This window comes from Tupaia chinensis, unplaced genomic scaffold (genome assembly GCF_000334495.1).
Source record: "Tupaia chinensis unplaced genomic scaffold, TupChi_1.0 Scaffold000294_5, whole genome shotgun sequence".
NCBI classification, from domain to species: Eukaryota; Metazoa; Chordata; class Mammalia; order Scandentia; family Tupaiidae; genus Tupaia; species Tupaia belangeri.
The window spans coordinates 232667-244527 of record NW_006159782.1 but is presented as its reverse complement, the minus strand read 5'-3'; the positions used below and the strand labels follow the sequence as shown (position 1 = coordinate 244527).

Sequence of the window (11861 nt, the reverse complement as noted above, 5' to 3'; positions counted from 1 at the left end):
TTGGTGGTTTGTCTCCTTGGAGTTCCAGTGGGAAACCTCAAATAAAGAGTATCGGGCTAATAAGAAACACATTTGGATTTTAACAAGATGGAGTCAGTCTGGCTATGCAGGCCCTGGTTACAGTGTTGAATATTCCTGAAATGCAGAAGGGTGATTGGTTTCACTGAGCCAAGAGCCGTTGATTTGGGCAAACCTTACTTCGCGACTTTTAAAGTCTCTCTGCAATGAGGCCCAGCCTGTGGTGCAGCTGGTGTGTGCCAGACCATGGAGCTGGAAGCCACATGCCGACGCCATTCAAGTCTCCAACCCAGGCAGGCTGGAGGAAGCCCTGAGAAGATGCTTCTCTCTCTTCCCCTCCTCTCTCTTTTGCAAACATGCATATGTACAATCTACCATGAGAGGGAAAAACAGGTGAAAGCCAGTGGCCCTGAGTAGAAGCTCAAGGAAGGCTGTGGGTATTCCGAGAAGGAGCTTGCTGTCCTTTTTTTTTTTTTTTTTTTTTTTTTTTTAGGGGGGTTTTGTTATGGGATAGGGTGTGTGCACTCACCACAAAGAAACAGAGAGACAGAAAGCAGGAAATCACCTCCTGGGGGGATGGCCACGCCGTAATCCCTTCTCCATTCTCCTCTCGGGATCTTGGGTACGCACGCACATGCGCCCGGCGTGAGCTTAAGCCACTACATCTGGGATTCAAACCGTGGTTGACTACCTGAGAGTCCAGCAACATAGCTATTAAACCAACTGCTGGTCCCACTATGTCTTTGCTTCTGTATTGTTGTTTTTTTCTCCGGAGAGATTTTTGCTATAGAGTGTGACACAGAGACACAGAGGGAAAGTAAGAAATCAGCCCCTGGGGAGGATGGTCACGCTGCAATCCCTTCTCCTCCACTCTCCTCTCAGGATTTTGGGCATGTACACGCATACACCCAGTGTGAATTCAAGTCACCAGGTCTGAGACTCAAACCATGGTCAGCCATGGGGGAGTCCAGCACCTTAACCACTATGCCACCTGCCAGCCCGTCTTTGTTTTTTTTTGGTTTATTGAGAAGAAATACAGAGCAGTGTCATTTCTCTCCCCCACATCAGTCCCTTTAAGACTCCAGGAAGCCCGGTCAGGCCATGCCCCAGGGCATGGGGGAAAGGAGAGAGGGAGTAGCTGGCCTGGCAGAGTGCTCAGCCCAGTGTGCCTTTGGCCAGCAGGACGGGCACAGGCTGGCAGCCGGCTGACTAAGGAGAAGAGGACAGTAAGCTCTCATGACTGTGTGCTGGAGACAAGCTTGTGTTATCAACCCTGGGACAGGTGCCAGCAAGGCACTTTGTTTGTTCCGAGGGGGGACAAAGACAGAAGCACCTCAACCGGGTCCTCACACCATAATCCACCCCGGGCTCAGCCAGCCAGAATGGCAGCACGCAGCACACTCAGACCAGCCTGTGCAGGGAGACCTTGGACATGTACTCCTTGGGGCCTTACCCCGTGGCTTTGGCATCAGAGGGAGGCCCCCTGCAGCAGGACCAAGCACACCACAGTGACCCCGCATTTCCATCCATCTTCCATCTCGGGTCACTCTTGGGCCATCTTCAGGCCATCACTTTCTCAGCCAGTACCCGGCGTCCTCTGACCCACTGCCTGCACTGCTGCACCCACTCCCACACCAGAGGACCTGCCCAGCTGTGAAGCCGCAGGACCTGCTGCCAACCACCACTGCCTGCCACGTGGGGCCCTTGCAGCAAGTCCGTGGGGGCGGGACCTGAGCTTTATCTCCAGGCTGAGCCAAAGCAGGTCAACTTTGTCAGGGCCCTGTGACAGGTGGGTATTTGCGTACAGAGCAGTGAGTTTTCTCTGTGCAAAAGCCAAGTGACCCAGGGCCAGCCAGTGGCACGGTGGTTAAGGCAGTTGGATCCCACATGGCTGGCTGCACAGTTCCGAGTTCAAGTTCCTGATCTGGCAGCTTGAAAACACAAGTGTGTGTGTGCATGCCCAAAATCCCGAGAGGAGAATGGAGAAGGGACTGCTTTCTTGGGAAGTGCTCTCTCACTTTCTCTCTCTCTTCTGTCTCTTTTCAGTGAATGCACGTGCCCTATAGCAAAAATTTCAAAACCACAACGAAGTGACCACAAGAGGACTCAAAATGAGATAAAGGGTGAGCATTCCTAACCTAAAAATCCGAAATATTCCAAAATCGGAAGCTAAGCCACATGACAGTGCAGGTGGAAAATTCCAAACCTAGCCTCGTGTGGCTGGTCACAGCCAAATGCTACAACACAAAAATATTGCATAAAATACCTTATATTGCATAAGGTATGTGTGTATAAGGTGTACGTGATACAAATTATTTTGTGTTTACACTGGTTACATTTCCAAAATACCTCACCTATGTAAGTGGAAATATCCTAGTATCTCACAGGGCCAGCTGCATCGTTGGTCCCAAGTATTTTGGACAGGGGATACACAACCTTCCCCCTAAAAACTGACCCCTATTGTCTCGAGCAGGGTACCTAGAACTGAGACTAGAGGCCCACAAACCCCCTAAAGCACTTTCAAGAGTACTCTGAAGAACTACAAAGAAAAATACATTTTTTTTTAGGTAAACTGGAGATGTGTGGATCATTTATCTTTTTATTTATGAACCACTTTACAAAAAAATGTCTACCCTCTTCTTAGGTGCATTGCTGTCCCAGTAATCTATCACTACATAAACCAGACACCCTAAAAGTTAACGACAAAGACCTTTCTGAGATTAATTTGAAATCCTCTCCAGACAGGGGAAACATGCAATTTGTGTCAGAGAAAGCATTCCTCTCTCTGATGTTTAGAAGTTCTAAGAAAACGGGGGAAATGGAGAAAGAACTTTTAAAAAATCAAATGGTCCTCAAACATACAAAAAAAGAATTAAGACCTGCTCCATGGTGCGGCAATAACGCACTACTCAAAAGAAGCTGGATCCCACGTGGCCATCTGGGTTCGAATCCCCCACCTGGTAAACCTGAAACATGCTGGGCAACACATGAGTGCCCAGGATCTGCTGACTGGAGGCAGGAGACTAGCGTGTGACCAGGCCCTGTGCTCCTTTCTTTTTTTTTTTTTTTTTTTTTTTGGAGAGGTTTTTGCTATAGGGTGCATGTGCTCGACAGACAGACAGAGAGAGACAGAGAGACAGAAAGCGAGAAATCACCCCCTGGGGGGATGGCCACCTCGCAATCCCTTCTCCTCCATTCTCCTCTCGGGATCTTGGGCATGCAAGCACACAGGCCCGGTGTGAGTTTAAGCCACCGGGTCCAAGACTTGAACAGCGGTCGACTATGTGGGAGTCCAGCGATATAGCCATTACGCTAACTGCTGGCCCCTCATCATTCTCTTTTACACAAACTTCTCATGTGCAAGTGGGTGTACTACACCAAGAATAAAGAAAAAAATAATTTTAAAAGATGATTCAACCGATTTATAAAAAGAAGATTTTGGAGGTGACTATAGCCTAGTGGGTAAGGAAGCGGGATCACATGTGGCCACTGGTAGCTCAAGTCCCGGAGTCCCAGCCTGTGGGCTCAAAAAACACGAGTGGGGGCCATGTGGCATGGCGCTTAAGGTGCTGGAGTGCACGAGGCGGACAGCGCAGTTCCAGTCCCAGCTGGCCAGGCGCATGTGTGCGGTAGGTACCCAGAAGCCTGAGAGAAGAATGAAGGGATTGCAGCATGGCCATCTCCCTCTGGGGGGTGACTTCTCTTTCCGTCTCTGTGTCTCTCTCCCATAAGCACATGCACCCTATGCCAAAAATCTAAAAAACAAAAGCAAAAACAAAAAGCACGAGTGTGTATGAGTGTGTGTGAGAAAGCCCAAACCCTGGCAGGATGGAGAAAGAAGACGGGATCTGGGCAGGACCACACCACCTGGGGGGTGCTTTCTCCCCTTCCCACTCCAGTGAGCCCACTGCCCCCACTGGCAATAAAAAAGAAAAGTTCTGGGCCTGCGCAGTGGGGTGGTTAGGGGGGCTGGATCCCACGTGGCTGACTGCGCCCTTAAGGTCCCTGGAGAAACACAGACAGTGCACTGGTCCAAAGAGAGGGAGGCAGAAAGAGGGACTGCAGCGACCACGTCCTAGGGAGTCCAAAGCCCTCTGTGAACCTTATACATAATAAATAAGAAAAGTCTATTATAAGCACCCTGAGCCACGACTTCTCACCTATCAAACGGACACACCCAGAAGCTGGCAACCCTCCTGCGTGGAGGCCACTAGGAGGGTGGCACTCCGTCCAGTGTCTCGGGGGCTCGCAGTGGCTGGAGGTGGGAGCGCCGGGGGACCGCCCAGCGTCGCCTGGTTAGTACTTGGATGGGAGGCGGCGACAACAAGCGTCCCCGCAGAGCCTTTCCGCGGCGGGCGCCGCCGGCCCCGGGGCCCCGGCAACTGCCGGAACGCCCCGAGCTCACAGCCTCCGCTGGCGCCCCCGCTGCGGGCCTCGGGGCTGAGCCGCCTCGCAGCGCCTGCGGTGTCACCGGGAGCGCGGAGGCCCCCGGGCAGGACGGGGATCCGGGACACCGCACCCCAGTCCGCAGCGGAACCCGGCAGGCGGGCGGGGCGGGGCGGGGCCGGGCCTGCGGGGCGGGCCCGGGGACCGGAACTGTGGCCTAAGCTCCCGGCGCCCTGGCGGAGTGGGACGGAGGGTCCCACAAACGAGCATCCACCTGCCGACGGGAAACCGTGGAGGAGGGGGCTGCGGGGGCCGGGGACCACGCTAGCGCCGCCACCCGCCTGGGTGTCGCAGCCGCGGGAGCAAGTAGAGCAGGACTGGCCAGGCCACCAGCGGGGGATAGGACACGGCCGCACGTGGCCTTTCCTGATCTGGGAGTCCCCAGGGTAGAACTGCCTAGAAGTCTCTCCAGCCCTGCCGGGATAGGAGGGCCTGCAGGGTGAAATTCTCAGAGCTGGGAGGGGGGCTGTGAAGGCAGCCAGACCAGAGTAGGCCAGTGGCAGGTGGCGCTGGGTGGTCAGCACTAGAGTTGTCACCCTGGCATGGATAAATCCCTCCCTCCGGTTCTCCCCGTATGACTTTGGGCAGCTCCCAATGACTCAGTTTCCTGTTCTCAGAAGTAAGGGTGTCCGGGGTCCACCTCACCAGGATGTGGCTACCTCAGCATGCCCTGGCCTGGGGGCTTAGGAAACACTGGCTGCTGGGCTCGCTGGTGGCATGGTGGCTAAGGTGGCTGGATCCCACATGGCCAGCTGCACTGTTCGGGTCTCAGACCCGGACGCGTGCGTACATGCCCCAGATCCTGAGAGGAGCACGGAAAAGAGATTGCAGTGTGACCGTCCCTACTGGGGGGTGCTTTCTCTCTCCCCCACTCTTTCTTTGTCTCTGGTGAGTCCACTTGCTCCATGCCAATTTTAAAAAGAAAGAAAGAGAGAAATGAAAGGAGGAAATATTGGCTATTCGAGAAAAGAAAGCTGAGGCTGGAGAGGGTTCAGTAAGGTACCCAACGTCACAGCCGGGTCCACCTCCCCCTGCCCCTCAGCCTGCTCTTTCCAGTTCGGCCCAGCTCCAGTGGGATGCCTCCTGTGAAGCTCCCCCTAGGTTTCCCCATCCCATGGGCGCAGATTCCCTTCCCTCTGGGTGTCTCCACACCCATGCCTGGCTCTCCTCCTGTAACCCTCGGGGCAGCGCGGGTCTGAGCCCGGGTCAGTGCACGTATGACCGGACGGGCTCGGGCAGTGCTGGCTTCCTGAGACGGGAGGAGAGTGAATGCCTGGCTCTGCTTTCAGGTCTGCTGACCGAGCTGAAGCTGGCTGTGCCTTGGGGCCATATCGCTGCCAAAGCCTGGGGCTCCCGGCAGGGCCCCCCAGTTCTCTGCCTGCACGGCTGGCTGGACAATGCCAACTCCTTCGACAGACTCATCCCTCTTCTCCCACAAGGTCAGCAGGGCCAAAGGGAAGCTGAGGGGCAAGGTGGCAGGACTGCGGTGAATGAGGCCGAGACACTGACGTGTCACCTCCCCCTGCCCTTCTCTCTCTCAGAATTCCATTATGTGGCCATGGATTTCGGGGGTCATGGGCTGTCATCCCATTACAGCCCTGGTATCCCGTATTACTACCAGAACTTTGTGAATGAGATCCGAAGAGTTGTGGCCAGTGAGTAAGAGGCAGTGTCTGTGGGGGGTGCGTCCTTCCCACCGTTAGAGCTGGGCATGGGGTCCAGGAAGCAGTGTTGGCCCAGAAGTACGCCCCTGTGGTCTGGCCCCACTCCGTTCTGCCAGCAATTCACTGGGGACTCTGGGAAAGCTGGAGTGGGCCCCTGAGGAGAGTCTGCCTCCTCCAGTGGCTTCTCCCAATCCTGAAGCTGGGGTCCCCGAAGCTGGGGTCACCCCAGATGCTCAGAGTGGATTTACTGAGCCCTGGGGCTAGCCGCGGGAAAGAGGGCTGGCCGCGGCTGGGCCCGTCCAGACCCTCCGGCGCTGTGTGTTTTCAGCCTTGAAGTGGAATCGTTTCACCCTCTTGGGCCACAGTTTTGGTGAGTGCACTGATCAGGCCCTGACTGGGCTCCGATGGGGCCATGGGGCCGGGGAGGAGGGAGAGGAGCTGGAGCACTGGGGAATTGCAGGGAGTGGCGACAGGACTGGTTAGATGCTAGGCTTTGGAAACTGTGCCCTCTGGCTTCAGGGCTGTATGGGCCCCATAGGTGGCTGTCTCCCTGCCTGGTGAGGGAAGTGTGGTCTCTTGAGTGGTCGGGTCTGATGGAGGGGTCATGATGGCCCGGGGAGGGGGCCTGAGTGTGTGATTCAGAGCCCCGCCTACTGGTGAGGAGGGGGTGTGTGGGGGGGGTGGGGTGTGGTGTGGCTACCTGGTGGCAGCCCTGGGAGGGCGGTGGAGGGAGGACGAGGACAGTGGGGCAGGGAGGGGGATATCAGCCAACTGCTGTTTTGACCCCCAGGTGGCACGGTGGGCGGAATGGTGAGTAGATGGCTCTCCTGGCGGCGGGGCTCCTGCAGGGGGGGTGGGCGAGCAGGTGGGCGGGCAGGTGGGCGGGCAGCAGTTGAGGAACGGGAGGTACTTAGAGCAGGAAGTTTTCTGTAGCTACTGCCAGTTTGCTTTCTGAACTGCAAGGCACTCCCAGGGCACAGGGAGGAAGGCAGTGTAGACCGTGGAGCTCCCCCATCCCTGGGTCCAGCAGGGTCTTGGGTTGGGTGCAGACCTCAGGGTCAGGGAGAGGGTACAACTGGCGGGATAGAAGATTCTCGTGCTGGCCTTTGGTGGGCACCCTTCCCCCAGCCTGAGAGCTGTCTTGGGAAACGCCGGTGTCCCAGGGCAAAGGCTGAGTCCTCTCCTTCTCCCTCTCCCGTCCGTGCCTCCCCGTGGGTGTCGCGTCAGTTTTCCTGTGTCTTCCCGGAGATGGTGGATAAACTCATCTTGCTGGACGCAACACCGTTTGCCCTGGACTCTAATGTAAGGGGGCTTTCGTCCATTTGTCACGGGAAGACCCAGGTCCCTGGGGTGTCCTCAGCTCTGTCTCCTTCGGTGGACACTAGGGAGGCGGGAGGAAGTGGCAGAGGGTGGACAAAGGGGGCCAGAGGCCCCCACAAAGGACAGCATCATGCTTCTGATACTCCTGGGTGCATCAGGGGGAGGGGCCCAGGGACCCCATGGAGTCCTGCATGTGGTCTGGGGCCCGCGGGGTGCCAGGTCGGTCACGGAGTGGGAGAAGATAGGAGCATGGTTCGAGGAAGCTCTGGGGGCACACAGCTTGGAGAGCCCACTGCACTCACACTCAGCCACGCCCGTGCTGTGTACGTGCTGCACAACCACACACAGCCCTGAGTGTAGACTGATGGGAAAAGCACCGACCCCTCCGGCTAGCACCAGCAATAACCGGTCCTGTTCCTGAGTCCTGGCTCTGTCATTTGCCTGCCATGTGATCCTGGGCAAGTCCCTTTGCTTCTCTGCAGCTAGTTTTCACAACTGTAACGAGGGGGTCCCCTGCCAGCTCTGGCGGCCTGTCAGTGTATTCTGAAGGCTTAGTTTAGCCTCTCAACTGTAACAGTTCTCTCATCGTCTCCGTCTTCTCTGAAAAATGACCAGATTCCCAAGGGTGAGAACCACGCCTGCCTTTACCGCCACATCCGTAAGCCTGGCAGTTGGTGCTGTCCGTGCTCAGGCTGTGGACAGAGCTTGTGGTGGCCAAGGATGGCGCTTGCAGACGAGCTCCCTCTGGATTGCCCTCACTGTGATGCCAAGGGCAGCCCCCCGGGGCCTTCCTCCTGGGTGGGCCGCTAGACAGGGCCAGGCATTCTCGCCCAGTAGGCCACATGTGATGTGGAGTTGGAGCCCCTGAACCTCACCCTCCTGCCAGGCGCCTCCCACCGTTAGGATGACAGCCTTGGTTGAACCCGATGAAACGGCTCTTGACGCAGGGACCCTAGTATCACAGCTCTGCAGAGCACTTGGCAGTGACAGGTTTCCTTTCTGTCATCCCACCTGGTCCCTCCACCTGGGTCCCCCACAGTGAGGGCTGGGCCGGGTGTGACAGAGACACAGGGCTAGCTCGCAGGGCTGATCGCGTGCAAGCCCACGCAGCTGGGGCGGCGGCTGGGGCAGACTGAGTCCCCAGCCAAGGAGAAGGAAGATGTGCACAGTGCTGAGGACTGAGGCACAGGGAAGGAGCGCGTGCAGCGGGGCCCAATGTGGGGCGGGCAGGGCTGGCTGGGCCTCTGCCTCCTCCACAGCACCCCGGCACTGTGATTCCTTAGGAAGTGGAGAACGTGCTGACCTACAAGCGGAGAGCCATCGAGCACACGCTGCAGGTGGAGGCCTCCCAGAAGCCCTCGCAAGTGCTCAGCCCAGAGGAGATGCTGCAGGGGTGGGTGCTCGCTGACCGGTGTGGGGGGGCAGGGAACCGCAGGATCCTTGGGCAGAAACCCTCCCAGGGGGAGGAGTCTCCCACTTGCAAACTCAGCCACCCTGGGTGCCAGGCTTTACCTGCCTTTCCTTCTGCCCTCCTCTGCCCACTCCTGGCCATACCTGCTCTGCCCCTTCCTTCCCCTCAGGCACACACACCTCTCCTGTACACCTGCTCTTCCCTCGGACTCCACCCTGACGCTCCTTCCACCTGGAGCTTTCCCTGCTCCTTCCGACTGCCCCACCACCCCGGGGGCCTCAGTGGGCTGGCACTTCCTGTGCAAGCCTGCCCTGATCCCCCGGTGAGCTGCCCTACCTGCCCTGCAGGTGGTGGCCTACAAGAATGGTGGAGACCAGGGCTGAATGGTCACATTTCTATGTTCCACTCCGAGGTCAAGGCTCCTTAAATGTCCGTTGTCTAAAGGAATGAAAACTCACATAGAACACACACACACACACACACACACACACACACACAGTAGCGTACACATGCGAACATGCCGTTGACACGTAGGATGCTTGTATGCCTCCCCTGTGAGTGGCCCCCTCTCCTGACCTCCCTAGTCCAGGGCTTCAGTGTCCTTCTGTCCCTCCCAGGTTCCTGAAGAACAATAGCCAAGTGGGTGAGGAGTGTGGGCGACTCCTGTTGCAGAGAGGAACCACACAGGTGGGCACAGGTATGGAACTTCCTGTCCAGTGCTGGACACTTGTTCAAGATTGTCACCGTTTTTTTTAAAGACCTATTTATTCCATTTTTAATTTTTTAAACTTATTCATTAGTTTATTTTAATTTGACAAGAGAGAGATAGAGAGAGAGAGAGAGAGAGAGAGAGAGAGAAGGAAAGTGAGAAAGCAAGCCACCAGGTCCGGGACTCAAACCATGGTCAGCCATGGGGAAGTGTCCAACACTTTATCAACCATGCCACCTGCTGGTCCCATGTCATCATTTTTGTTGAGAAATTATGTAAAGGACTTGCTGTGGACCAGGTGTGATGTGAGGTGCTTTGCAAACGGTATCTCACATCATCCCCCTAATGCCTTAAACTCGCCCCACTTAGGGCAGGAGAAACAGGCTCAGAATGGCCAAGAGATCCATGCAAGGTCCTGTGGCTACTGCCCACCCCAGAGATCTGCACTGTGGGGAGCTTGGTCAGGTGTCCTGGGACCAAGTGCTGGTGAAGGTCGAGGTCATGTTTGCTGGACCTGGGCACGGGTGCCCAGTGCCAGAGGGAGGCTGTGTGGAAGCCCTCGCGGGCGGGGTGATTTCGAAGACGTTTTCCAAACAGGTGGAGTTGATGGTGCCCTGGCTTCAGGGCAGCTGCGGCCAGCGTTTTCTGTGCTTTGTTTGCTGATGTATTTGTTCAGAAGTCTTTACTAAGGAGCCCTCACCTGCCAAGTGAGGCCCGGAGAGGCTGCGGGAGAGTGGTGAGCAAGGGCGGCCTGCCCCCAGCTTGGTGAGGCCAGCACCTCTGGCGGCACAACCCTGGGCGCTGTTCACAAGGCCCTGGGTGGAGTTGAGCAGAGCGGCCAGGTGGAGAGCGTAGGTTCTAGGAGGAGAAACATACTAAACGGATAAACAGTCAAACCAGGGGCTAGACAGTTTATGAGTGTAATAAAGGAAGAGACGCCCTGGGGACGGGGGACAAGGTGGTCCAGGAAGCAGCGTGGGGGGGTGGGGCAGAAAGGTGATGGCGTGCGTGGTAAGACAGAAAGTGCGCTGAATCGGGCGCAGAGACCCGAGTTCGATTCCTGACTGCTAGCTGAGTACTCTGGGGGACATTCTTCCTGTTTGACTTCCCTGGTAATCTCAGACGACAAACAGGTTCTTGGGACTTTGGCCCTTACAAATTGGTTGGCTCAAGTGAGGTGGTGAATGCAACCTCAGCTTGCGAGGTACCAGATGAGGCAGAGGTCAAAAACCCAGGTGCCCGTGGGGCTCGTACAGGTTGGACTGGATTCTGCTGGCTAGGAGTGAGGTGACGGGGCTCTGGGGACTGCGGAACTGCAGTCAGCGTGTCCTGGCAGGGCAGCCCAGCCAGCGGTCACCATGGCCCTGCCAGCTACATCTTAGTTATCTCCTCGGAACCTTTCTCTCTCCTCCCTGCAGACCTGTCATGGAGACAGGAGGCGGGAGGCCGAGGGCTTGGGCACATGCCTCCCACAGTTGCTGTACACCCAGGGGGCCAGCCCAGTGGGCCCCAGGTACAGAAGGGGGCTAATCCGGAATGAGACTCGCTCTGGCCAGGCAATCCGATTAGGCCTGGGGTCACCTGAGATGGTGAACACAGACACCGACCAGACTTCTGGAGATGGGGAGAGGGCTGAGAAGGTGAGCCCCTGGGTGTCGAGGGAGTGGGAAGGTGGCTGGAGCCTCACGTCAGGGTCACCTCATAGCAGCAGCCGTGGCCCTCTGGGACCCAAGTTAACCTACAAGATGATGGAGCCCACAGCGGAGGTCTCCCTGGATGTGGGGACTTCGGGGAGCTGGTGTCTTGGACCCTCCCTGAGCCTCCCCGCAGGCCCAGGCACCCAAGAGGCACACTCCATCTGGAGCAGGGCGGAGGGCTGACACAGCCTCCCTCCCCAGCCTCCGTCATCCAGTCGGATCCCCTGGAATCTGTTCGGGCCCTGGCTGGACAACTCGAACAACATGTATTCTCTCACAGTTCTAGTGGCCAGGAGGTCCCAGCCAAGTGCTGGCAGACCTGGCTCCTGAGGTTGCAAGGAGGAATGCGTCCATCTCTCCAGCCATGGTAACCCCGGGCGCTCTGGGCTGGCGCTTGTGTGTGTGCGTGTGCCATGTGCCCACATGCGTGCATGTCTTTTTTCTTTTCTTTTCTTTTCTTTTTTGAGAGGTTTTTGCTATAGAGCGCGTGCGCTCGCCAGACAGAGAGAAACAGAGAGACAGAAAGCGAGAAATCACCCCCCAGGGGGGATGACCACGCCGCAATCCCTTCTCCTCCATTCTCCTCTCGGGATCTT

At 56.8% G+C, this 11861-nt stretch overlaps 1 protein-coding gene across 1 annotated transcript in view; it reads left to right on the top strand.

Moving 5' to 3' along the window:
• The first annotated feature begins 3572 nt into the window (after positions 1-3572).
• Positions 3573-11861, top strand: part of SERHL2 (serine hydrolase like 2) — a 21935-nt gene continuing 13646 nt past the window's right edge. The window contains exons 1-9 of the mRNA XM_027772728.1: positions 3573-3647; positions 4145-4313; positions 5754-5903; positions 6006-6119; positions 6457-6498; positions 6919-6938; positions 7356-7430; positions 8732-8841; positions 9477-9556. Of these exons, the coding sequence (XP_027628529.1) occupies positions 3573-3647; positions 4145-4313; positions 5754-5903; positions 6006-6119; positions 6457-6498; positions 6919-6938; positions 7356-7430; positions 8732-8841; positions 9477-9556 (835 nt within the window). The remainder of the gene's footprint in view (positions 3648-4144; positions 4314-5753; positions 5904-6005; positions 6120-6456; positions 6499-6918; positions 6939-7355; positions 7431-8731; positions 8842-9476; positions 9557-11861) is intronic.